The sequence below is a fragment of the Mastigoproctus giganteus genome, chromosome 10 (assembly GCF_048544385.1).
Source record: "Mastigoproctus giganteus isolate SK-2022 chromosome 10, ASM4854438v1, whole genome shotgun sequence".
NCBI lineage: Eukaryota > Metazoa > Arthropoda > Arachnida > Uropygi > Thelyphonidae > Mastigoproctus > Mastigoproctus giganteus.
The window spans coordinates 150,315,590-150,343,322 of NC_143584.1; the positions used below are offsets into that span (position 1 = coordinate 150,315,590).

Here is a 27,733-nt window from a genome sequence, read left to right on the forward strand (position 1 = left end):
GAGTTTACTACCCGTTTAATAATTAGATTACAATTAGATAAGTTATAGGATTTCTTAAAGTACTGATATGATTGGATTCAAGTTCAAATGATTCAAGTTCAAATAGCAAAGCTTAATAAACGGTACTCACCTTAGATAATCTGCAGTTGTTACACGAGGTAGGATGGATAAATAATTTTGGGGTTTAAGAGGTTTTGAATAATTTAGAGTTTAAATGAGTTAATTAGTAAGGATACGGAATTAAAATATGCTCAAGGAAGTAGAAGTGCACAACTCCGTCCCTGGTTGTCATTGAAGAATTAATTAAAAACTCTAAAATATATGAAACTGGTGAAGCCAAAAGTCATAACAACTGACTTTCGTTTTTTAACGTCTTCAGTTGGCAATACTAAAGTGAGAAGAGAACGCATGTTTTAAAGAACTTCTATGTTCCCCGTGATGCTCTTTGTGACATGCGGGAATCTTAGGTGCGTGAGATTCCAGACCGGGGAAAGGTTGGAGGGTAGTTTCGCATTTATGACATTTAATTTGGTGTGATGGCGGAACCATTCTATAATAAGGGCTTTGTATTGAAAAATTTTGTAACTAGATTTTAATTTTATGGTGGTAATGGCAGAATCAACAAAAGGGGTGTGGTTGTGGGAATGTACGTGTAGTGTAAGCTCGGTACTGGATTGCCCTGTTCTGAAACTGTTGTAATGGTAATAAGCCTTTGTGTTGGAGGTTTTTGTGGAACCGTACTTGGTAGTGGTACTTCCGATGTAGCAAGCATTGCAATTTTGCTGACATTTGATTAAATATACAATATTATTCATGTCATTTATTGGGTATTTATATGTTTCTTTGTATGTATTAAATAGTGACCCAAGTTTGTTATATGAGGAAAATATAAGTGTAATGTCAGTGCCTGCGAACACTTGACGGAATTGTCTGGCAAGACTACTGTGATAAGGGAGAATGATGTGCGTGCTCCCTTTTGTGTTGTGTTTGGGTAAATTATTGGTGTTATTTTTGGTGACGGAAATTATGTGTTGGATTAATTGGAACGGATATTTCCTGGACATGAACTTTTTTGTAAGATATTGTAGTTCAACAGATAAGTCACCTTGTGAAGAGCTGTATCTAATAGTGTTGTGAATTTGGTTATAAAGAACAGCTTTTTTTGTACTAAGTAGGTGGTGTGATTCAAAGTGTAGATATTTACCTGTGTGTGTATTTTTCCTAAAAATCTTGGTTCCCAGTTTGGTGCCTGTTTTGTATATTCCTTAACCTCACAATATACAAAACAGGCACCAAACGGTTCCACAAAAATCTCTAACACACGGGCTTATTACCATTACAACAGTTTCAGAACAGGGCAATCCAGTACCGAGCTTACACTACACATACTTTCCCACAACCCTTTAGTTGATTCTGCCATTACCATCATAAAATTAAAATCTAGTTACAAAATTTTTCAATACGAAGCCCTTATTATAGAATGGTTCTGCCATCACACCAAATTAAATGTCATAAATGCGAAACTACCCTCCAACCTTTCCCCGGTCTGGAATCTCACGCATCTAAGATTCCCGCATGTCACAAAGAGCATCATAGGAACACAGAAGTTCTTTAAAACACGCATTCTCTTCCCACTTAGTATTGCCAACTGAAGACGTTAAAAACGAAAGTCAGTCGTTATGACTTTTGGCTTCACCGGTTTCATACATTTTAGAGTTTTTAATCAGTTAATTCTTCAATGACAACCAGGGACAGAGTTGTGCATGTCTACTTCCTTGAGCATATTTTAATTCTGTTTTTAATTTTTAATTTCGTATCCTTACTAATTAACTCATTTAAACTCTAAATTATTCAAAACCTCTTAAACCCCAAAATTATTCATCCATCCTACCTCGTGTAACAACTGCAGATTATCTAAGGTGAGTACTTTTATTAAGCTTTGCTATTCAAACTTAATTAGATTACACTAACAGAAAAGCCCAATAAAAAAAAGTGCAAATTGTTTTATGGAAGTGACTTCCAGAAATGTGCTTTAGAAAAATATCACAAAGTGATAACAACTAGCGAGTCAACAGCAGGGATTCACAAAAAGGAATGGAAACGTTTAATTGTATCTAAGATAATATGTAGCAGGGTTTTCCAAGCACAAAAGCTCAAAAAAACCATGTTATGCAAGATTTCCCACAATTCTCTAACCATGTTACAACAGTACTGTGTTGTGCGAGGATTGCTGCAATTTATCATTCGTGTTAGAGCGAAACCATGTTGTAGAAGTACCATGTTATATGGGGGTTGCCTCTATATATATAAATTAAAAATATATGGTAAGGTAAAAGAACAGAAAAATAGAAAGAAAATTAGTATAGCAATGCATTATCCACTACATGCTGCTTATAATAAAATATAAATAAATAAAGCAGATGCCAGCAGCATGGCAAACCAGTAGAGTGAATCATATATTAAACCCATACATAATAAAATAAAGGGGGGGGGGGAATGAAGATAAGGATATCGTAGAAAGAACACTCCAAAACAATTTAGAAAAGGTGGGTAATGCCAATTCAAAGAAATTTAGTGGCGTCCAGACTGCACCTGGTCCAAATTATGTGAAATATCACTACACGGCAGTGAAAACCATATTACAACTATGGCTTACAATACCAAGTTGTTGTTGTTGTTATTTGGTTTTTAGGAGCATTAGCAACTAGGGCCATATTGCTCCGGGATATGCGGTGGTCATTCCCTGACCTTTCCGCATCTTCCGTATTTGGTGGTGACGGGCTCAAACCCCGGTCTAATCAAGAAGCGTGTGCTACGCACTGCTGCTGCTGCTGCTGCTTCTTCCCATCTGGCTACGGAGGCGTCTTACAATATCGAGATTCTGGGATCCCAGTCATTTTTTGCAGGATTTGAAATACCAATATTGATACAAAAATATCAGTTTTTTGGTACTAATTTAAAAAAAATATAATTGTTAATGACTGATTCACATAAATGTTATAAAATCGACAACAATAAATCATTAATATTACAGAATTTGTAACAGAGGGATTGTTATACACAATACAAATGCAACAGAAACCTGAAAATGTCATGAAACTAAGACATAAAATATTACAAATATATTTCTCTTTGTAAGTATAGTGTGTGGAAGTAAAGCATTTAAGGAATAACGAAAACATCATTATGGAAATATTTCCGTTAGTGGAAGTAGACCTGGTGGTAGGGCACTTGAGGAATATGGTAAACAGTGGCATGACAGGTGCGGAAGGGTTAAAATTAAAAGTTTCCGAACAACAGTTTAATCCCTCTATTACACCGCTACTTGAAGATGCAACACTTAGTGCATTTTGGGAAAGAGCATCGCTATGGAGCAGTTCAAAGCTATTGTCAGCAGGTGATCTAGAGGTAAAAGATGAAAGAATCGTTGTATAGGAAAAACAGTTTTTCCATTCTGCTTTTCCCACCAAAGGAAGAAGAGTGAGTTTAAAGAATAACACAGTGATTGGGTCAGGTTTAAATTAAATAGGCAGAAATATGTAAATGAAAAGGAAATAAATAAGGTTCTCGTGCCAAAAATCCGGAAACAGGGTAACAAGACAGTCAGATGGTGCCCTGGCTTCTACTACTGCTGTGGTAATTTCCTTCAGTATTAACAGAGAACTGTTCCTGAAATAAGACAGTACTGGAAGAGCTATACAGCAGAGTTCAACTAAGAAGAAAGACTTCATTGCACTCCATGGAAGGAATCCCACCATGAAAGAGAAGGAAGGTAAGTCCTCTGAACTGTGTTGGAAAGGGTGCTTAGATAAAAAAGTGTAATTATTTTAAAGCAAGGATGAAGTTGAAGAAATTACAAGAAATGTTTAGTATTGGGTTGGTTTATTGGTTGAAGTCATAAAGAAAATAGATAATGCTAAATTAAGAGAGAGAGACAGATGGAATTGTTAGTATTAAGTCAGCTTATGGATTGCTGTTGTGAAGAGAACTGATATTGCTGATTAAGAGAAATATGAGGAAGTGATTAAGATTGAATTAGTTTAGTGTTTGCAGCTGTAGAGAGAGTTGATATTGTTAATTGAGAGAAATTTTATGGAAATGATAACATGTATTAACAGATTAAATGGGAAAAATGAATAGATTAAATGTAAACGAATACCAAATGTATATACTTGTAAGTAGTTTTGTATGATAAATGACTTTTGTTTTATAATGTTTGTGTTGTTACTCATGAGAAACTGACAGCACACATGCAATATATATATATACAGTCAGTCCTCGTATAGCACGATAGTTGTGTTCCTAGAACAATGCAAAAAATCGTGCATGATAAATTAAATTAAATAGGCAAAAATAGGCAAATTAAATTAAAATAAATTAAATAGGCAAAGGAAAAATAGGGTTAGGTGCCGACCACCCAAGATTGAACACACATTTGCAACCAAAACATTACCAAAAACAAATTATTGTAATAAAATATTGCTAATGCTTTTGCTTCTATCGTAAGAAAAATTTGATTTTTGTTTGATTTTCTATCCAAACAGATGACAGCCGTTCCATCTCTCTTCCAATTCTTTGTGTCTTGGATCTAATGGATTTTAATTACACTTTGAGTTGTTCCTGCTATGAAAGTTGTTTTTATTTTCCCTGCATTCTTTGTAATTCTCGGCGTTGCCTCATTTAGGCCTGTAGCATGTGCAATATCACATGGTCTTTCATTTTGCTCAAAGCGTTTCACAATTTCATATTTTTTCTCTATCGACAGAGGCGGACTGGCCATAAGCCTTACCGGGGAAACCCCGGTGGGCCGAAGGCTGGTGTGATTTTGGCCATAAATGCTAGTATAAGGCCACTACAAATTTTTCCGGGTAAGAATTTTTGACCAATTTCTCTCTTAATCTGTAGTGTCTTCACCAGGACGCTTCCTTTTCACACCTTTTAAGTATTTTACTCATTTTTAGGGAATAAAGCACAATTACAAAATGAGGAGGCACACGTGATACACAAACAAAGCTGCGCACGTGTAGCAACCGATATAGATAATTAATAATTAATAAATAAATATAAAATAATAGATATAAAATAATAAATAATTAATAAATAAATAACTCCCACATCTTAGGTTTGGTTTCCTCACCAAACATTAATCCCTTTCTTTGGTTAATATGAATATAGTGCCATTAAAAGTCAAAAAGGAAATAAGATTTTTTGAAGATGAAGGAATACGGAAGGGAGTAAACTGCAACTCGTCTACAATGATCTCAGTACAATAGCACTAACCAGCCCATAATCCAAAAGGAAGTTTTCTGCTGCTAGTTCAATATGTACTAAAATTAGATTCAGTTTAAATGATAACACTATTGATTGCTTATGTTTCTTAAGAGCTCACTTTATTCGGACAGGTAGGGTGGATGCTTAGACATAACCAACTTTGCAGTATGAATGTGTATATTTTTTTCCTTACTTTATTGCACCTAATTGTCATCAAAATTTATTGAGAAATTTTTTTTTTTGGAATACCGGTATCCCAGTTTCATAAATTAAAAATACGGAAATACCGATAATAAGATTTTGACCAGTATTGTGAGCCCTAATTACAACATATGACCAACTAAAAATAAAATATACTGACCATTATGCCCCATCTCGATGGAGGACCACAAGGCCAATAATGGGCAGGGAATCGCTGCACTTCGAACATCATTAGACAAATCCAAGCATTATCAAATCGATACATCGATTGAACCGAAAATGCGATTGATCTACTGACATGTAAAATGAATTAAAAACATATGGTAAAGTAAAAGAACAGAAAAATAGAAAGAAAAAGGGAAAGAAAATTAGTATAGCAAGCATTAGTGGCTGCAATATATTATCCACTACATGCTGCTTATAATAAAATATAAATAAATAAAGCAGATGCCAGCAGCATGGCAAACCAGTAGAGTGAATAATAAATTAAACCAATACATAATAAAATAAAGGGAGGGGGGGAATAAAGATAAGGATATTGTAGAAGGAATGCTCCAAAATAATTTAGAAAAGGCTGAAACATACTGTACCTAATACCAGAAATTTAGGAAATGCCAATTCAAAGAAATTTAGTGGCACCCAGAGTGCACCTAGTCCGAATTATGTGAAATATCACCATACAGCAGTGAAAACCATACTACAACATATAACCAACTAAAAACAAAATAGGCTGACCATTTACGCCCCATCTTGATGGGGCATGGCTTGCATGCCAGCAGCAGTTTATATATATTTTATATATATAAACTTAATGTTATAAATGGATAACATTAAGCAGTGAATAAAAAAAAACTAGTGTGGAAACTAGATATCTATTATTTGTTTTAAGCAGACTAATGAAATCTGACAAACAACTAACAACAAAACATACAGAAATATAGTGATACAACGTGAATTCTAAAATGTTATCAAATTATATTATATTCTAAAATTATTATATTTTAAAATGTTATCAACATTTATGTGTAAACTTTTATAATTAAAAGCAAGATGTCAGAGTCTATCCAAAAGAATTTACTTTTTGCTTACTATTCCTTTTCCAGATTAATGTTTTTACCATGCCATTACTACCTTATATGTACTTACCCAGAACCTAAAACAGCAGCTCCTATAGCCAATATACCACAACCACAACCTAAATCTGCTATCAAACGGTCTTCAATATGATTATAACAACTATGAATGGTATATAACATCCTTGCTAAAATGAAAATAAAAAAAACTGTTATTGCTTATAAAAATTGTACACTGAGTACACTTCAATTTGCTTATACTGAAACAGTCTAAACATACTTCTAGAATAAAACTGTAATTAGAGGATCTCTTAGGAAAATAATCCTGATAGCAAAATCATCTAATAGGTATAGCAAAAATATAAACAAGCAAGCAATTATTAATTTAACAGAACTAGTAAATCTGGATTAGAAAACACATCAAAACAGTGAAATATTCACACTTTTCCAAATGAAAAATTTGTTCAAGGGAACGTTGCACTAAGAAATAACAAAATTCCTACCCTAAACAGTTCTAACACAAAACTATTAATATGGTGAAGTTTCTGAATTCAACTTTGGATTTTGTTATCATGCTAGGATACGGTTCCTCAAACTATAAGTACACTCTCAAGTAATACTCTTCCTTATCAATAAATATTCTCATCAATAAAAAAGTTAGTGAAAAATATTTTAAATTGTTTGTGTTATAAGACTAAATTTGGAGAACAGTTATTAAGTTTGCAGATAATATAATGGTTGGCAGGGTGGTTAATGACAGTAATCAAGATGTGCTACTGCAACAAGATCTAGAAAAATTAGGCATATGAACTAAGAAGTGGCAACTGAAGTTTAAACTAACAAGTGCAAGGTACTGTATATGGGTAGCAGGATGCTACCCATATACAGTACCTTGCTACCATATACAGTACAGACTGCCAATTCTGCAAAAGATGCCAAATGATGTACATGGTAATAGTACTAGAAAAATAAATGCACAAGGTGCAATTAACTATGAATTTGAAATTCACTACAGAATTGCCAGCGTATATACACAATATTTTGTTTGCAGTAGTAAACTACAATGGGAGAGTAAAAGGCATCGATTTAATTGTATCTCATATTGTAACTACTTTCACGACTTATTCGAGGTAGTGCAATATGATGGTAACTCGTTGTGAAGGTAGTCACAATATGAGATACAATTAAATCAATGCCTTTTACTCTACTTGCAGTAGAGTAAAAGGCATTGATTTAATTCATAGTTCACTGCTATGAACAAAATATTGTGTATATACACTGGCAGTTCTGTAGTGAATTAATTTCAAATTCATACTTTAATATTACACCTTGTGCGTTTATTTTTCTAGTACTATTACTATGTACACCATTTGGCATATCCCATATTGTGGAATTATACTTCAAAACTGGGTTGGCATGATTGCAACAACGGGGTACCTACCCACCCACCGAGGATAGCCCAATTAGCCTTGAAACAGTGCCATCTGAGTGGTGGTATCCTCCAAGAATAAGTAACAATAGTCTTCTCCATTGGTGAAGCATTACTTATTCAAGGTAGCGCAATATCATGGTAACTCATTGTGAAGGTAGTCACAATATGAGATACAATTAAATCGATACATTTTACAATACTGATGTAGTTCACTACTACGAACAAAATATTGTGTATATACACTGGCAGTTCTATAGTAAATTTCAAATTCTTAGTTTATTAAATCTTTTGCATTAATTTTCCTAGTATTTGATACTATATATATATATGTCATTTCATTCTCCTCAACCGAGTTCTCAAATTTTTGCTAACACTGATAATTTAAAAGATTAAATTATGTTTCACAAAAAAAAAAAAAAAAAAACCACAAATAAGTTACCTCACTTTGTAGCTTGCATATTTTATTTCAATGTGAAATATCTGAAACATGCACTCAAGATGGGTTAATTTCAGTAGTTGATTTTAGGCCCTATTAGGTATCCAACACAATTTTTCTTTTTACTTAAAGCATTTCTCTCTCTGAAGTTTTTTTTTTTAATATAAATTATGATCATATTAAACAGTTTCCATAAAATACAATAGCAAAAGAAAAAAAAATATATAAAGATTACTAACCTGCAATATGTGGACTAGTTCTATACTGCTCAAGATGAAGCTTTGGTTCATCAAATGTATCAACATCTCCAAGTATACTTTCCAGTTCCTTGAGTTTCATACTGATGTACACCACATAATAAAAGAGAAAAAAAAAAATGTACATATGTGTGTATATAAATCAGAAGACTATATGAATAAAAATTATATCTCAGTGAGAATATCTTAGCGAATCTATGGAACATGCATGCATGTAAGCACGCACACACACGCGAGTCTGTTTAAAAAAAAAAGAGATATATATATATATATATATACATACACACTTTTTTTTTTTTTTAAATGAAAACCCCAAATCAGAAAAATAGTGCTCATGGAAATATCTATAGAAAAGGCATGTAGCAGAAACAAAATCTCTATGAGACAGACAGTGGAAAGACTTTATAAGAGATGGGTCGTTAACTTAATTGTCCTCTTTTCAATGAAATCTAGAAGCCCGAAAGATGTTATGGGGACACCACCGCAGATGTGGGAACAATATTCCATAGTAGGGCAGATTTGTGATTTGTACAGCATCAGTAGCTGTTTATAAGAAAAGTAATGCCGAAAGCAAAAAAGGAAATAATGCAGAGGAAGCAATATTTGTGATGTGCTTATGCCAAGAGAGATTAGAAGTCAGGGTAATCCCTAATAGAAATATTTGATCTTGTCTAGATATCTCAGTGTTGTTGAAGATGAGCATAAAAGAAGAATCTTTTTTGCAAGAAATTAGACAAGACTGGGCTTTAGGATTGAAATTAACTTTGCCCCATTGAAGAATTACCTGGAGATCAGCATTTAAGGAATTGGTAGTATATATTCAAGAGGTTGAAACTGTTTGTGCAGAGAAAGGTTCTGTAAACAGGAAGATGGAATGGAATGTGTTGTAATCAGCAAAACTGTGGATAGGATTTCCACTCAAGGATCATTAATATTAGCATTAGTACAGGCATATGGAAGAAAACAAGCTTATACAAAATCAGGCCAAAAAAAAAACCCTTCCTGTTTCACCCATCTATTCACTCTAAAAGTTTGTCTTGAAGCCTTGAATTTATTTAAGCTGTCAACTTCCACAACGACAGATGGAAGCTTCTAGCAGCAATCAACCACCTAATGGCTAAAGGTAAATTTCTGCACATCTATTCTATAACTGTCTTTCCTCAATTTGAATTTATACCACCTCAGGCATGGAATCAGAACCAGAGGAAGAATCCTCTTTTATAAGATGGATTTCCGGAACGAAATTCCATCTGTCATTGTAGAAATGGACAGCTTAAATAAATTTAAGGCAGAACTATACAAACATTTTGAACGAAGGGATGGGTGAAATGGGAAGGAATTTTTTTTTTTTTTTTTTTTGGCTGATGCAGTATAAGCTTGCTTTCTTACATCATATACCTCTACTAATGCTAATTCCATCAGCATTGAGCTTGCTCACACCATTCAAGGCCTTATACACCTCAATCAGATCACCTCTCAGGTGCCTAGCCTATCAAAATAAATTTGATGTGCTGGTGAAGACATCAAAGGTTGATTTTGTTGGGATATCAGACACATGGTGTTACACAGAGATAAGGAATGCAGAATTGGAATTTGGGGAGTACAATGTGTACAGAAAGGATAAAAGGGGAGGAGAGGTGATGCTGTTAGTTAAGAAACACAAAATCTAAGGAAGTGCATCCAGTTGACATGGGTGGACAGTGCAGTATTGAGTCAGTTTCTTTGGGACATAAGCACTGGGAAATCCAAGTTGAGAGGAGAGTGTTATAGGCCTAATAACTCTGATAAATAATACAATGAACAACTGTACAGGGAAAGAGAGTGGGCCAGTAAATCAGATTGTCTTATAATGGAGGATTTCAACTGCCCAGATATAGACTGGAACTTGTCCGCTGGTCACTGACACACTAGCAAGATTTTTGTGGATTTATTGGATGTGGTTTTCTATAGCAGCATGTTCGAGAGGCAACCAGAAGGAGTAATACTCTTGATCTCATTATCAGCAGTGAGTCTTCATGCATTAAGAATCTGCAGATAAAGAAAGAAACATAAGAAAGGCACCTGGGGTAACAGTAATATTAATAGTGGCACGTGATGCAAGAAAGCAAGCGTATGAGCTTATGTAGCATCAGCCAAAAAAAAAAAAAAAAACAAATACCCTCTAAATGTTTATCCAGTTCCTCCTTAAATTTATTTAATGTATCAACTTCCACAATGACAGATGGAAGTCTGTTCCAGCAATTAACCACCTGCTGGCTAAAGGCAAATTTCTGCACATCTATCCTAAAGTTGTGTTTCCTCAATTTTAATTTATGCCCTCTTAGATTCGTAATCTGAATAAGTTGAATGATTTGCATCAGAATTCAGCGTGCCCAACCCATTCAAGGCCTTATTACCTCAATCAGATCACCTCGCAGGTGCCTAGTCTGAAGCTGCTGAAATTTGTAGAACTTAAGCCACCCTTGGTAAGAAGATCCCTTCATTCCCGTCACCAATCCTGTTGCCCTTCTCTGTACATGCTCAAGCAAATCTACATCCTTCCTAAAATCAGGCCTCCAGACCTGTATGCAGTACTCAAGGTGTGGCCTGACCATTGCCTTATATAGAGGGACAATCACCTCCTTTTCTCTGCTAGCAAAATTCCTGTATATCATTGACAAAATCCCATGACCTGCTCTTGCAGCCTGTCTGCATTGTTCAGAAAACTTCATATCTGACTGGGTGGATGGGATCTATCCAGTTATATTAAAGGAAGTAAGTAAGCCCTTAGCCATAATTATGAAAGCTTTCTTGGACTCAGGGGAGGTCCCCATGGACTGGAGATGTGCAAATGTGTCCCCAATTCACAAAGAGGGATCAAAGAGCAACACAAGTAATTACAGACCTATTAGTCTAACTTCTGTTCCAAGGAAAATAATGTAGTCGCTGGTTAAGGAGGCAATGCAGGATCATCTGGACAAAACTGCGGTTATAGTTCAGACACAGCCTGGGTTTATTAAGGGGAAGACTTGTCTGACAAGTTTGATACAGTAGTCCAATTTGTACAGTAGTCTTGCATGTGCCACTGTATCAAAAGCTTTCCTAAAATCCAAGTATATGATATCATAATTATTTTTTGTATCCAGTTCCTTTGTGACCACATAATGGTATCCAATCAAAACTTCTCCTTAATAAACACATGCTGTGTCTGAACTATAACTGCAGTCTTGTCCAGATGATCCTGCATTGACTCCTTAACCAGTGACTCCATTATTTTCCCTGGAACAGAAGTTAGACTAATAGGTGTGTAATTACATGTGTTGCTCTTTGATCTACCTTTTGTGAATTGGGGACACATGGGGACCTCCCCTGAGTCCAAGAAAGCTTTCATAATTATGGCTAAGGGTTTACTTACTTCCTTTAATATAACTGGATCCCATCCACTCCAGGTGCCTTTCTTATGTTTAACTTCAGCAATTTCTCCTCCCCTTTGCTCTCAGTTATTACAAAATCATTTATCTCCCTGCCAGAATTTGATAAACTTCTGGCATTCCCCTTCCTGAATAACTCCTCATGTGTGAATGTAGATGCAAAATGCACATTCAGTTTGTCAGCTACCTGAGCAGAATCGTCAACAGTCGAACCATCGATATCAAATGAACCAATCTGATTCATCCCCTTCCTTCTAGAGTTTATATAAGTAAAGAAGTCTACTGTTTTTCTTTGCATTGTTTGCCAAAGATTTCTCGTAATCTGCCTTTGCTTGCCTAACATACTTGGTTGCTTGATTACAGACATTCTTATATCTACCACAGGCATTTGTGTCTCCTGATAATTTACATGTGTCCCATGCATTTTTGTTCTCTTCCACGCATCTCATTAGATCATCTGCTATCCATTTAGGCCTAAACCTTGAACAGTATTTCTTAGTTGATGTGAAAAGCCTAGTAGCTTCCAAGATTAACTTGCTTGAATTCCCATTTAGAATTTGCTGTTGGTAACATCATCGGTTGGTCCCATTCTATAAAATTTTAAAAATCTCTGAGACCACTGTAGTCACTTTTACGAAAGTAAAAACCCTTCCCTTTACCCCTGATCGTAATTACATCTTTAAGTAAATCCCTCATCAGTACACTGAGATCACTGCCACCTAGTGGTTCCTTTATCTGAAGATTTTTAATGCATGAAGAATCACTGCTCATAATCAGATCAAGAGTATTACTCCTTCTGGTTGCCTCTTGAACATGTTGCTGTAGAAAATAATCATTCAATAAATCCACAAGTCTTGCTAGTGTGCAAGTGACCAACTGACAAGTTCCAGTCATATTTGGGAAGTTGAAATCCCTCATTATAAGACAATCTGATTTACTGGCCCACTCTCTTTCCCTGTACAGTTGTTCATTATACTCATCAAAGTCATTAGGCCTATAAGACACTCCTACTCTCAACTTGGATTTCCCAGTGCTTATGTCACACAAAACTGACTCAATACCGCACTGTCCACCCATATCAACTGGATGCACTTCCTTCAACTTTATGTGTTTCTTAACTAATGGAACTATAACTGAAATCTTGTCATTGCCCCTTCTATCTTTTCTGTACACATTGTACTCCCCAAATTCCAATTCTGCATTCCTTATCTCTGTGTGACACCATGTCTCTGAAATCCCAACATCATTCTCCTTTGATTTCTTCACCAGCACCTCAAATTCATCTAATTTATTTACTATACTCCAAGTACACATGCACCTATTGTTATTCTTAGTTACCCTAACGCAACCCATGTATTTACTTATTCTATGATGCCTTCCAGCAGTCCTTGAAATCCCCAGCACCTTGCTTTCCAGGCTGCTGTTCATTCTGATAGAAGCAGTGCAAAAATCACTTTCACTTCTGCCCGTGGCTACTGTTAATCTGTGAATTCCCCCAAGCTAGCAGTTTTCCGACCCATCTAACTCTGCCTCGATAGCATCAGCAAATATACTTGCACCCTTTCTATTTAAGTGTATCCCACCCCTATAGAAACAATCTCTCCTGTTTACATATAAACGGGGGAAAAAAATGTATTAGTTTTATTACTTGGGTACACTTACTATCAATTACAACTGATAAGGTACACAACTAGAAAAAAAAAACAAAAATGGCACTAAATATTAAGACTTTGTAGTTAATAAGTATAAGAAAGATAACTAGGGAGAGAAGCTACAACTTTTATTCTTTCAGACAGCTTCACAGCACAACAAACAGCCATGCATATGATTAATTTATTTACTCAATAGCCAGTGGTGTAAATGGAATATAGTACTGGATAGTGGCAACTTGTGTCATTAGAAAATGACAATTGCAACTTGTATTTTGATTTTTGAAACTTTCTAGTTTCAAAAATCATTACTTATAATTGTTATTCCTGATAATGTTTTTAGATTTTAAACCAAACTATGTTTATAATTTTGAAATTGTCTCATTCAAACAAAAGCAGAAAAAAATGAAATGTCTAACAAAGCATTCACTGAGTACTGAGTTGCACACATTCCAAAATCCTGATCAAGTTGTATCATTATGACGATGCTTAAGACCCTGTTCTTGAATGAAAATACCTTTGAACATAGGTTTCCATCAAGACTCAAAATTAAATATTTTATGAAATATAATGTTCAGGATTAGAGCAGAAGGCAGCTATTTGCACATATAACATCAATGCAAAGGGCTCACATCTGGTGAGTATGGGCTTGGCACACCCAGGGTCCTGAGCTGGATATCATCATTCTTCTCTTTCTTGGTGATTCCCTTCTGATTCTTGTTCTCTCTCTCTCTCTCTCTCTCTCTCTCTCAGGGTAATTCAGAATTTTTTTTTTAGCTGGTGCAGCATAAGCCTTAGGTTTCCTTGCACCATATGCTAATAATAATAATAATGTGTATGATGAATCAGAATGACATTCCTGTGTTCCAGAATCCATTCTGAGCTCTAACCTCCATGCTTATTGCCAATACTTCATGACAATACAAATATTTTGCCACTTGTCACTCATTTGGTGAGGCTTGAGTTCAAACCACCTCACAGACTTGGGCAAAATCTTCAATATGAGCTGTAGTTAGCTGATCTGAGGCAAAGAAAATTGGGTTTTTCCTGTGAGTTATTCTGAATTTTTTTCAGACCATGCACCATACAAATCAGCCTGCAAATACCCACTTCTACAGACAATAAATGATGGTGAAATATGGTCTAAAATGCTGATGAACTGCAAAACCAACAAAAATCGCAATAACAAGCTCATTGCTGACTGGCTGCAAACCTACAACTTGTCCACAAGCACTCTATGTCACTAGATATGTAAGTTACAATCTAATAGGTGTGATGCCATCCAAATTAAAACATCCATTTGCACTTTCACTTGTTCACACATTTTGCCTAGGGTTTTCAAAGTTTCATAATGTTCATTAGGCCTTTCTCAGAGAAACAAGGCAGATGATTGAATTTTTAATCAAATTTCTCTCAAACAGTGAAATTTTAAGTCATTTTCCCAAATGACTACAAATTTTTAATAAAATTGCTCTCAGTTAGTTGAATTTTGAATCTATAAACAGTATGACATTTTTTATAATGCATGAACGTACAAAATGTTGAGGACACTCCACACTAAACTTTCACTCTATGCCTCAAGGTCTCATATTTCCATGAGTTTACAATTTCTTGATTGTGCTGCCAATAGATGACAGGTCCTTCTGAGGGTTTATTTAGTCCTGCAGCTATGAAATGATCTATCAATTGCATTCATTTCTCTAGTGGTTACCCGACTGTGATTTTTTTCAAAATTGGATGTTGTAATGAAAATGGTCGACTGATTACTAGTATTATGTGGGGAGAAGGGATTCAAATAAGGTTTGTATTCACCCAGAAGTAGTTGTGATAGAAGGGTGAAATCAACACCATGCATTACACTCTTTCAACATAGTCAATCAACAAAGTGACACATTTTTGCTATTCCTCAATACACTTGCACAGGCCAGTTTTGTAGAAATCCTCTGACTGTACTTCAGTCCAAATTTGGCAGCAGAAATCACCTCATCATCAGCAGCAAAGTATTTCAGGGATGGAAAGAGGAAGAAATCCCTGGGTGAAAGGTCGAGGACTAAGCAAGATGTGGCAATATTTCAGTTTTTCCTGGCACACTGACAACATTTCATTTGCACATTGTGCCCTTCCTTCCTTCTGGTAAGGGGTCAGAAGTCTGGGAACCTATCTAGCAGACATGCTCATATGCAACTGTTAATGGATGATGTTCTCCACAGATCCTATATTAGTTTGGAGCTCTGTAGCTAGTTCTCTGATACTAATTCAGCAATCTTCCAGGATTAATGCCTCAATTTTTGCAACACTCTCTTCTGTTACAGCAGTTGCTGGGCATCCTGGGATTTCTTCATCATGCACTGGGGTTCTTCCACATTTGAATTGTTTATACCAATGTACAAGAATGCTGTAACCTAGGCAGTCTTCTTCATAAATAGTGACCATTTCTTCATGGACTGTTCTGGGTGGTGTTTTTCCCTTGCTGAAAGAGGAACGGAATCACTGATCTGTGTTTCACTTCACCCATTATGACACTTCACTCAGTGCTGCAAAGACAAAAAATGAACTGTCAGGTTGAATCCAAAATTAATGTGGTTGCTATAGAGATTTCAAGGTATCAAACAAAAAAAAAAAAATTTCATATTTCAATCAAAACTACTTCTGGATGAATGCAAATCTTTTTTGAATCCCCTCCGTACCCATCTCTCAAAGTATTGGTAAATGATGCAATGAAGCAAGCTTACACAATATCAGCCAAAAATAAACAAAAAGACACTTCCCACATCAGTTGTCCATCCCTCTAATGTCCTTAAATAATTAATAACTCCTTCATAAATTTATTCAAACTACCCACTTCCACAAAACCATATGGAAATTTGTTCCAACAATCGACTACCCACTGGCTGAAAGCAAATTTCCATACTTCTGTCCTGCAACTATTCTTTCTCAATTTAAATGTATGCCTCATTATGTGTGTCGTATGAGCAAGTTTAAGGATGCCATCAGTGTTTAGCTTACTAAATCCATTAAAAACCTCAAACAGATCTCCCCAGAGGTGCCTGGTTTCCAGATGCTGCAATTTGCAGAACTGAAGTTTTTCTTGTTAAGAATACCATTTCATCCCCCTCTGTTAATCTCTTCTCTGCACCTTTCCCAAAATGATGTTTCTAGACCTATATCTAGTACTGAAAATGAGGTCTTAAATTGCCTTATACTGAAGAATAATTACCACTTTATCCCTGCTGGAAAAATTCCTCCGAGAACTTAATGTGTAACTACACAATTACCCTCACGTCTTCTTTTGTTCTCTACTAACCATGATTGTGGTACCATACAGTTGGTAGGTTATTCTGGGAATACTGTTACCCATATGCTGTTTGCATTTGAGATTGGTTTTTCCAGTGCTTATGTCACACCAAACTGACTCAATGTTGCACTGGTCACACACACCAACTCCGTGCACTGCCTTAGACTCTTAAATGCATCTTAACAAAGATGCATAACTCCTCCTCCCCAGTCATTTCTGCACACACTGTATTCACCATGAACTAATTCTGCAATCTAAGTAGCACCATGTCTGTATTTGATGACCTAACCAATACTTCAAATTTATTTAATATAATCCTAGTGTTGCTGTACATGCAAGTATACATTCACCTGTTTCTGCTGTTAGTAAGCATAATAAAGTCCATGCAACAGTCACTTTCACCTCTGCCTGAGGGTGACATTAATCTATTAGTTTGTGTATCCCCCCCCAAAGCTACTAGTTATCCAATCCATCCAACATTGCCTCAATAGTATCATTATGCTCGCAAAATTATGCATTATTGGGATTAAGAATAGCTGTCCTTACTGTCCCCCACTTTGTGCTTAGCATCCTGCTAGATTCAGCACCATGTATGGAGTGGGAGTGCAGTAGCACACACTCTTTGAGTAGACCAGGGTTCAAGCCTGTAACTGCTAAATATGGTCAATCTGCCAACCCGCACTGGACCAGCATGGCAGATTATGGTCTATTTCCCTCGGCATGAATTGTTGAGGAGGCTTCCATCCTGCAGTGGGTTGATAATGGCTGCAGTTTTATGGAGTCCATCACCTAAGAATGGCTGAATATGGTTTATATAACCCCAGGGGCTCACATCTGGCAAGTATGGACTTGGCACATCCAAGGTCCTGAGCTGGATATCATCATTCCCTTTCTTGGTGATTCCCTTCTACTTTTGACCCTCTCTCAGGGTAACTCAGGGATTTTTTTTTTTTTTTTTTTTTGGCTGGTGTAGCATAAGCCTCAGGCTTCCTTGCACCATGTAGCTAAAAATAATATATATATATATATATATATATATATATACCACGAAAAGAAATAAAAAGTTTTAATTTTTAGATATACAGTACTTATTAATTTCGTGTTATATTTGCTTCTTTATTCAAGCAAGTTTTTGAAATATGTAATTTTTTATAAATTTTGATTTTATTTAATTAATTTATTATTATTATTTTATTATTTTTAATTTCGCTGCTCATGAGTTGGTGCTTAGCGACTGCTTTGTATATAGGCAACAGAAATTATTTGAAAAAGATTGCTAACAAAATCTGTAGTTATTGCTATTATTTTTATGTGAAATTCTCGTTTTCTCTCACACTCTCTCTCTCTCTCTCTCTCTTATATAACATACATATTATAATTATTGTTTACCCTCCCCCACCGTAACATTGATATAAATGTAATTGTTCCACTGTTAACATTTCTAAGTAAAGACTAACCGAATTTTTAACAAAAGGCTCTTGAAATTCAAGACATAATTCTCCATTTAAATAGATAAATTACACCTTGTAACAATTTACCTGGTATTCGCTTACCTGCTCACGAAATAGTCTAGTTATGTACGGGCGAGAAGAATCAAGTGATTGCATTTCGTGTAACTTTTTGTTTTATTTTTAAATTTTGTTGATTTGCCGTTCCTTTTCTTTCGCGAAATTTCTTTTTAAGAATGCTCGTGGTATTGTACTCCACCCATCTCTTGAACAATAGCTGAATATTCAAGAAGGCCAACTGAGCTGTTTCTTATTTCCAGTTCATCCCAACTAGACTCTGACGAGTGTTCTGTGCTTTACAATTATAATAAAAATTGAAGGTTGGTTGCGATCAGTGTTATAAACGAGTACCTTAAAATTTTCATCTGGATTTGATACAATTTTATTAGTTTTTTTTTTTTTTTTTTGCCAGCACGTCACTTAATATTGAATAAAATAAGGATTAAAATACAAAATTTAAAAATAAAAAAAATAAAATAAATAAGATTGAATTTAAATCCTAGAAAGGAATGGCCCGACTTTGAATCCCATTAATGACTAGAGGGACTTTAATGGGCTATTATCAATCAGGAGAGGATAGCACAGTTCCCCCACGCGGAAACTCTGGTTTTTGTATCAGCAAAATAGGCAAACTGACCAGAAACACTCACAATTTACAGGCATAACACACACTGATTGATTAGGGCATTTTACCCGTGTGTGTGTTACGTCAATGAATTGCGTGTGTTTTGTGGTCTGTTTGCCTATTTATAATACGTAATGTCAAAAACCTTACCATTTTGAAATAGCTGCTAAACATGCGACCATAACTTATGTTACTCGCAATGCATCAATAGAACATACAGAGTGATAGTAAGTGCAGTAACAGTCAGAAGATACCTCTTCAAAAATTGACTTGTAGTCCTAAGAAGCCCTTCTTCACACAAAAAATGAAAAATTCCCCATTAATTTGGTGTAAGGAGCATGTCAAATGGACCCCCGAGCAGTGGAAGTCAGTTATTCTCGGATGAGAAGAAATTCAACCTTCATGGCTCTGATGGGAGACAAAAGATTCGCTGTAGACGTGGTGAAGAATACCATCCAGACTGTATGGTGTCTACAGTGAAATTACCTACCAGCAAAATGATATGGGGGTGCATTTCGTATCACCAACAGTTTATAAAAGATTCCGTCTGGCTGCCAATGGATACCTGGCTATATTGGAAGGCAAATTGGTGCCTGCAAACATTAGAGACCATTTCAACCTGCCAAGTAACTGCATCTTTCAGGACGACTCTGCTCCTTGTCATCGGAAGGCGAAGTGTGTGAGTAGGCACTTCTGTAGTTACTTTAGCTTCATTTCTGCATTAGCGGTTCGCCAATAATGTGTTTACATTTGTTACAGGTGAAAAAATGGTTGCAAGAACGGTCTATTACAACTGTTAGCTGGCCAGGAAACAGCCCGGCCGGACGTGAATCCTATAGAGAACTGTTGGCATCGTGTGCAATGTGCAGTTGCCAGAAAGAAACCAAAGACCCTTCGTGAACTTCATAATTGGTGTTTGGAACCACAAACTATCAGTTGATTATCTTCAGAAATTGATCTTGTCAATGCCTTGATAATGTCATCAGGGCCAGAGGCGGTTCAACTAAATATTAGTTTGCATCTGGTGAACTTTTCATTTTGTTTTCCATCTAAAATGATAAATTGAAGCAAATTATGATAACATTTCTGCCATAATTGTGGTGTTTACCAAAACTGTTGCACAAAAGTTGCAAATGCTCATTTTGGAATGTTTTGAGAGCACCTGTCAAATATTACTTAGCTTTGCCTTAACTATTCATAAATATCTTTTGTTTATATTTCTATTTTGTCATTAATGTAACATATCATCGCGAAAAAGGGTTAGAAATGTGTAATTCCTAGGTAATGCACTTTCTTTGAACACTAGTGTATGTTAAAAAAAAACGTCCGTTGTGCATGTAGTATGATAGGTGTATGACTGATCAGTGTGAATGAGGTATGTCCTCATAGTACAGGGAACATAACTGCATCTGGGGGTCAAACTACGTAGGACACCCCACTGCCTTCTGCTAACGACTTGCTGATTCTTTTTCTCAGGCAGCATGGCGCGGGATGCTGACACTGGTTTCAACTAGTTTCAGGCCAGTGTGGGACGTTGGAATTCTGACAAAAAATGCCAAGATGGCCACTCAAACCCAACAGAGGGTGCCCTGGCCTTATGACTTTAATTCTCTTTTCCCCTTACTTCAAGGCTCTGACCATCCCTCTGTACCCACACTTTGCCTGGTGGGCTACCCACCTAAATACCCTCCATTTTTCTTTACAGATTTCCCCGCTGAGGGTGGGTTGCTTCTTCAGGGGTGCTCCTTCGATTCTTCCTATCATTCACCGCTTTCAGCTTCCACTTTTCTTCAAAACTCAAACTGTCACCGATGCGCTCGCTTCCAATAAAATATTCTTTTTTTTTTTTTTTGGTTCTCCATGGCAAGCTCAGGCGACCGCCGGGGATCATCCTACCAGAGTAATTCTAGCTACCTGCCCGGTTCCCCCCCCCTCCTGGTATGGAAAAAATAGTTGGTGGTGTTCCACGGGCCCTAGGCTAAGAGGCCAGATGAACAACATAAGTCTACACAAACCATATATCATTCACACTATCTGGTCTTTACAGGGTAGAGTATGCAACACAAGAGAACTGATCGTAGAGTTGCAGGAAACAATCGGTGCAGCATTACCTTAAACACTATGTACTGTTGTTTCTAACAATCTCCCAATTCCAGTATACATATGGAACTGTTTCATTTCCTTGCTTTGAAGCTCGACTTTCTCCACTCTTTCTTTCCTAAGAGTGAGGCAGATTTACTTGCTTCATTCTTCTAGCCACTAGAACCCAACCGATCGAGATACCGAGGCTTTTGTAATTACTAGTAACCTTGTAGAGATTGTTTATTTACCTTCCAAAATACAAAACCATCATAAACACACACCAAACAATCTTGGACATCATTCCCATGAACAACCCTTGAGAGTACACGGTCGAAGTGAGTGGCCCTCTAGACACATCTCAACATAACTTGATGATGGTCTCTTCTCCAGTGGAGTGTTTCTCTCTTGGCCTTGTTCCTTGGCCATTCTCAGCTTCGTGTTGTTTAGTATTACAAGGATGCAAATTTGGGATGATCTGCGAATTTTTTATTCTTTTCTTTGGTTGGATTACTGTTTTAAATCTGATGTAAATGTTTGCTCAGATCGTACCGCTGAAATTATTCTTGTAGGAAAGAAATCCTTTATTCCACACTCCATCTTAAAATCTCGTCTTTTATCTAACCTTGGTTTTCCATTAAATGTTTTAAGGCTGTTCAAGATAAAAATGTTGCATATCACAACTCGCTTGCAGAAGCTCACAACGATTACTAAGCAGTTGTTAATCAGTCAAAATTGAATGTTGAACAGGCCAAGAGAAGAAAACTTGCTTCTTGTCCAAACAGTAGTCGAGATTCTGTGAACTTTCCAAAACTTTTTCCCACTTCTGTTAAAACTCAATGGTTCTACTGCCACCTGAACTAAAGATAAAGCCAACCTACTAGCATCCAATTTTTCTTCTAACTCGTGTATTGATGATCTTGATAAACAGACTTATATTATTTCCAGTAAACTCCGCTTTCTTATTCTACTGATATTATGTTACCAGTACTTTTTTTGCCTACATTTCATGTTCTTGTTTGAAAAAATTTGCTCTGCTCAAAGAGATTCAAATTCTCGAATATCCACTACCAATTCCTTAAATGTGCTGATCTCCAGGAACTGTCCTGAAGATCAGCACATTTAAAAATTCAAGTCTAATGGTATATATAAAGGGAAAAAGTTAAATATAACAAAGGATCCTGCAAGACCATGTCATTATCCAGTATAGCCCAAAGCAGTCTACAAAGAGTAAAAAAGCCAAACAATAGAAGTAAAGTTACCCAAAGTCAAGTCCACCAAGGCAAGAACAAGTTCAAAATGTAAATCTGTTAATCCGAGTGGTCCAGAAGCCACTAGTTGATGGCTATATTACTGTGCAGAGGAAGGATCAACACTGCTTTCAGTTGCAGAGGAGCTTAAGAAAGGAAGAGTCACAGAAATACGTCAGTTAAAACCCTACTTGACGTATTCATGAAAGCAGTAAAAATTTAGTTTATGCGGTCATCAAAACGAAAGACAAAGCAACAGGTGTTTATAATTTTGATCGCTTGCATTAACATTAGGGTTGAAGGTCTACCTACGATTAAAAACAGCCCTGCAGAAAGTTTGAAGGGCCAGGAAATTATTGATAGAAGAAATGATTATTCCCCACATCTAGGAGACAAGTTCGAAACTGTTACCTTTAGAGCTGATCTTAGGTCCTTGTAAAGATGGCATTCCAGATGGATGTGAGAAGAGTCTTCAGAGTCTTCAGGTAGAAGGAGACTCTGAAGCATTGAAGGAGATATTGGCAAGGTAATGACAAAACAGTCATTATCTTGCCAATAGAAAGGTGATCAGAGCATTATAAGATAGTAAGGGCAAAAATCATTAGCAAATAAGAGAGGCTAAGGCATTATCAGCAATAATCTTTATTGGGCAATAATAGCAAGATACCATAGGAAGATTACAGCCAGGAAGCTCTCTCCTTAAGTTCAAAGCAGTTTCAGAACCCGAGCATTCCAAGGCAAAATACACATAGAAGACATGGATGAAGTGCTAGATAGTACCTGAATCTGAATATGTCTGGAGTGCTTCATTGTTTGTGGAGGAGTGGAAATTATGATGGCAAGACCGCATAGCCTGATTGTTATTCGTATCAGGAGTGATCATACTCTCCAGATCATTCTGGAGAGATCATTACTCTCCAGAATACTGAGTTTACAAAATCTCCAGTAACAAATTAATCTGTGGGGAAGTGTACAATACAGTAAGAATAAACGGAACAGAATCTGAGGACTGGAGCTCTACGGTACATGCTATAGTGTCAAGTCTGTTCCCTAAAGATATTCCAGAGTTGGATGCATTGGAGCAAGGTCAGATATATCTTGAAAATAGTATGTATACGGGTTCAACTGATATTGAGTGTTTTAATCTGTTGGAGCTGGGTTCTACCATAGCTAGACTAAACAGCAAGAAATGCCTCGGAATTGACCTTGTGGAGAATCTTGTTATCATCAAGTTTTTAAACTTATACCCACAAGTACTGCTAAATCTTTTGAACAAATGCTTCCTGGAAGGATACTTTCCAAATCAGTGGAAATTGGCATTGTTCAAGATTCTTCACAAGACAGGGGAAAACACATCCGATCCCCATGCTTACAGGCCAATTTCCTTACTTGCTAATCTGGTAAAGTTATTTGAACATCTGGCTCCCAGAATGCTAAAGAAATTTGAGGAAAACCAATTATGCTCAAGCTGTCAGTTTGGCTTCAAAAAAGGGAGGTCCACTGACGATGCTATTCTTACATTGACTAACTTTATCCAGAATTCATCTTCTAAATATGTTTTGGCAATTTTTGTAGACTTTGAGGGCGCTTTCGACTCCCACTGGTGGGAGAATGCCCTCAGGTCTATAAGGTTGACTAAATGTGATAATTATGTGTACAGGGTACTGAGATCATACTTTAATGAGAGATACATCATGGTCAAGGCAAAGCATCTGTCTTATTATGCCCAGGTTTCGAGAGGATTCCCCCAGGGGTCGGTGTTGGGGCCTCTCCTCTGGAATGCCGTATTAGATCAGTGGCTCACAAGAACACACGAGGATTCTCTAAAGGTGGCCTACGCTGATGACCTCGTGATTGCTATAGAAGGAGGTCACGTAAGGTATTAGAGGATAAAATTCAACCCGTCTCAGCTGATTTGGTGGCATGGGCTAAAATCAACAAGCTCAAGATATCTCCAAGTAAACAAATTTCATGACATTTAAAAACCACTTTAATTATGGAAGACCACCAAGAATTCAACTGAATGGTTCATAGATACCTTATGTTCCTCAAAACAAATCTTGGCATAATCCTTGATGATAAATTAACCTTTCTCATTCATGTCACCAAACTGAAGGAAAAATTAGAAATTTTTACTGCTTCGGTCATAAGAATCTCCAAAAGAGACTGGGGTTTGAATAAAAAGACCATGAAACTATATTATAAAGCAATATTTCTGCCTATAGTTTCGTACGGAGCAAGTATTTGGCACCAGAACATCGTTAAGGTGAAAATCAAAAATAAGCTACTATCAATTCAAAGAACAGTGCATCTGGCACTAAATAATGCCCCTCGTGCAGTAGCAAACAATGCTCTCCAAATCCTTGGAGGAGAACTGCCTTTAGATTTATTTATCTTATACCGTGGCATGATTTATAAACATAAGAAAGGACTTCAGGTATCTATTATGGGAATTACAACAGACCCAGTTAGTAACTTGAAGACAGAACGGAAAAGATTATGGAGTGAAGTGGTTAGTATTTGGCAAAGATGGAATGAGTCTGTGCATGGTGAAGTCACAAAGAAGTATATTGAAAATATTGAGTTTGCTTCTACTCAACCTTCTGTTTCATGGTTTGCACCAAGTTTGGTTACAACGTATTTATTAACAGGCCATGGATCTTTGAGGGCCAAACTTTTCGACAGAGGTTTGGAGCCGGATCCTTTTTGCACCTGTGGTCAAATGGAGGACCGGATCTATGTTTTACTATTTTGTCCGCGATATACAGACCATCGAGTATTGCTACTTAATCAGGTTCCAGGTCTAGCTGAGAACAATGTAAAAATACTAGTTGAGAACAAAACAAACTTTGAGACATTCCAGACCTTTGCAGAATCGGTCTTTAAGAAAAGACTTGAACTAAGAACTCAAATCCAAAATCGAATATAAATCTGACAGCTGAGAAGTTAATATATATATGTTTGTATCCCATTAAATATAAATAGAATGACTTGTTGTAAGATATGTAAATTTAATTGTATTGCTAGGATTTAGAGTTAAAATTCTATTATCTTGTACAAATGTAAATGTTTACTTCACTAAGTTTATCGGAGTTTTTCAAATTGGCTTGTGTCTGCTGAGGCTTGGATATTTTTCCACTAGTTTTTTTTTTTTTTTTTGCTGGTTTCCAGGTTTGGGCAACCTGGGGACGGGATTGGTGGCACCCATCGGTATTGCACTATCTCTGGTGGGTGGGATTTGTACACAAGGCACTAAAGGTGATAGTAGAGCCAGGCTCGGCTTCTTGTGCCTGGGGGCGGGCAGCGGCTGCCTAGGTGTTGGCTGCTCCCTGGTGGCAAGGTGGATGTACACAAGCGATACACCAATACAAAAAGCTTTGCAGAGTTCCTGTACTAACACAGAGTCTGCGTGGGTAGCACAATGGTACCGTCACCGTCCTCCCCACACCGGGTGGAAAAGGCCCGGGTTCGAATCCCGTCGATGACGGGAGGAACTTTAGTGGGCTTTTTTCACTCCGTGGCTGAGTTAGTCGGTCTCAGGCGTAGATAGCAAGGTTTTTTTCCCTCAGAAACTGGGGTTTTTTCGTCCAGCAAAACAGGCAAATCGACCAGAGAACACATGCAATTTACAGACACGAATACGGGTTAATGTATTTAATTACGGGAAACCCTAAAATAATAATAATTTTTTTTTTTGTACCAACACAGACGTGTAAGGTGGAGATGGGCTAAGGCCTAGGAGCCACCTTGATACAGGTAAAACACACACACACGCACACTCGTGTTCATATATAAAATACATATTTTATATATGTATAATGAGAATGCTAATGTATATAAAATTGTATATATATGTTCTTTGTAAGTTTTGTACATAATTTCTAAATAATTGTGTGTACAGATAAATGGAAAAAATGGAATGTAAAAGACAATGTCAAGCCTTCTATCTATCAGAATCATCTAACTTGCCACAATTTAAAACGGATTAATACATTCTTGTTAGATGTCTTACATCCCATCATAAAAGAGACATCATTACTACCCTGCTGCGTTTATACAACACTTACCTCCATGACCGGTGACATGATTCACTGGTCCACAAATTATCACAGGAATCTTCAGCTGAAACCGTGGTGACAGACCTGCAAGGTACTTCTTTTAACAGATGGTTTATTGGTGACGTAAGGACACACGTGCTCACTATACTTCCGTTTATTGATCTTCACGTATTAAAAGTCACCAATGATATGTGCCGGTGTGTTTAAAGATATGATAACTGAGCTGAATAATGCCACGCTAATTTACTAACAGGTCCACCTCGTGGCCGTCAGAGGGCGCTTTAGTCGTACACGTTGGTACTGATACGAGGAACCATCAGGTAAAGAAGATCCGTGTATTTGATAACACATTTAAGAGGCTAGCCTCATAATGGTTTAACGAATAGGCACTTTTATGTAATTGGAAAAAGAGGACTTATCCAAGGAAGCCAAGATCGCGTGTCCTATTAAAAGCGTTCTATTGGAGAAATGAAGAAATATTTCTTTGATACCACAAATTTGTAGAAAACAATCCCCGAAGAATATAACAAGCCAAAAGAGGCTGTATATCGTGTTATGAACTGATCTGTAAATTTCTGTTTTCTTTTTGCTCAGTGTTTCCAACTTTTGGTAACACAATGTATATATTATACACAAAGCAATTATAAATTAGTTCCTTGTTCAGGTGTTGGTTTGCCTTATTAAATGGGTCATCCCATTGAATAAGGCAACAGGCTGTATCTTGAGTACTTCATGCAGGTGTTGAAACTCCATTTTTGGAAGCATATGAATCTGTTTGAACGGGTGCAGAGAAGGGCAAGGAGATTAGTGAAGGAGCAAAAGATTACTCATCTAGAAAGGCTGCAGTTGTGGAGATTGCTGGGAGGGGATCTAATTGATGTGTTTAGCACTTTAAATGGATTAAGTAAGATAAATGCTGATGGCTTTACACTTGCTCAGACAACACACATGAGGGGGCATAAATTCAAATTGAGGAAGGATGAGGAACAAGTGATATTTGCTTTCAGCCAAAGTATAATTGATTTCAAACAAACGTCTTTTCACCACACCAAAATTTATTGCAATTTTGGTGGAGTAGCCATTCTCATAGATTCGCGAGTCCCATGCAGACACATTTCTTTACAAACCTCTATAGAAGCTGTTGCTACCCTAATGACAATTGGCATCACTCTGCCCTTGTTTCGATCTA

General features: G+C 36.6%; 1 protein-coding gene across 1 annotated transcript in view; it reads right to left on the reverse strand.

Moving 5' to 3' along the window:
* Mettl5 (Methyltransferase like 5) overlaps positions 1 to 18,598 on the reverse strand; it is a 40,229-nt gene extending 21,631 nt beyond the window's left edge. Inside the window, exons 1-3 of the mRNA XM_090383044.1 lie at positions 18,563 to 18,598; positions 8,653 to 8,753; positions 6,619 to 6,733 (exon numbers count right to left, since the gene is read on the reverse strand). Coding sequence (XP_090239170.1) covers positions 6,619 to 6,733; positions 8,653 to 8,752 — 215 coding nt within the window. The 5' untranslated portion in view covers position 8,753; positions 18,563 to 18,598. The remainder of the gene's footprint in view (positions 1 to 6,618; positions 6,734 to 8,652; positions 8,754 to 18,562) is intronic.
* Positions 18,599 to 27,733: the final 9,135 nt, after the last annotated feature.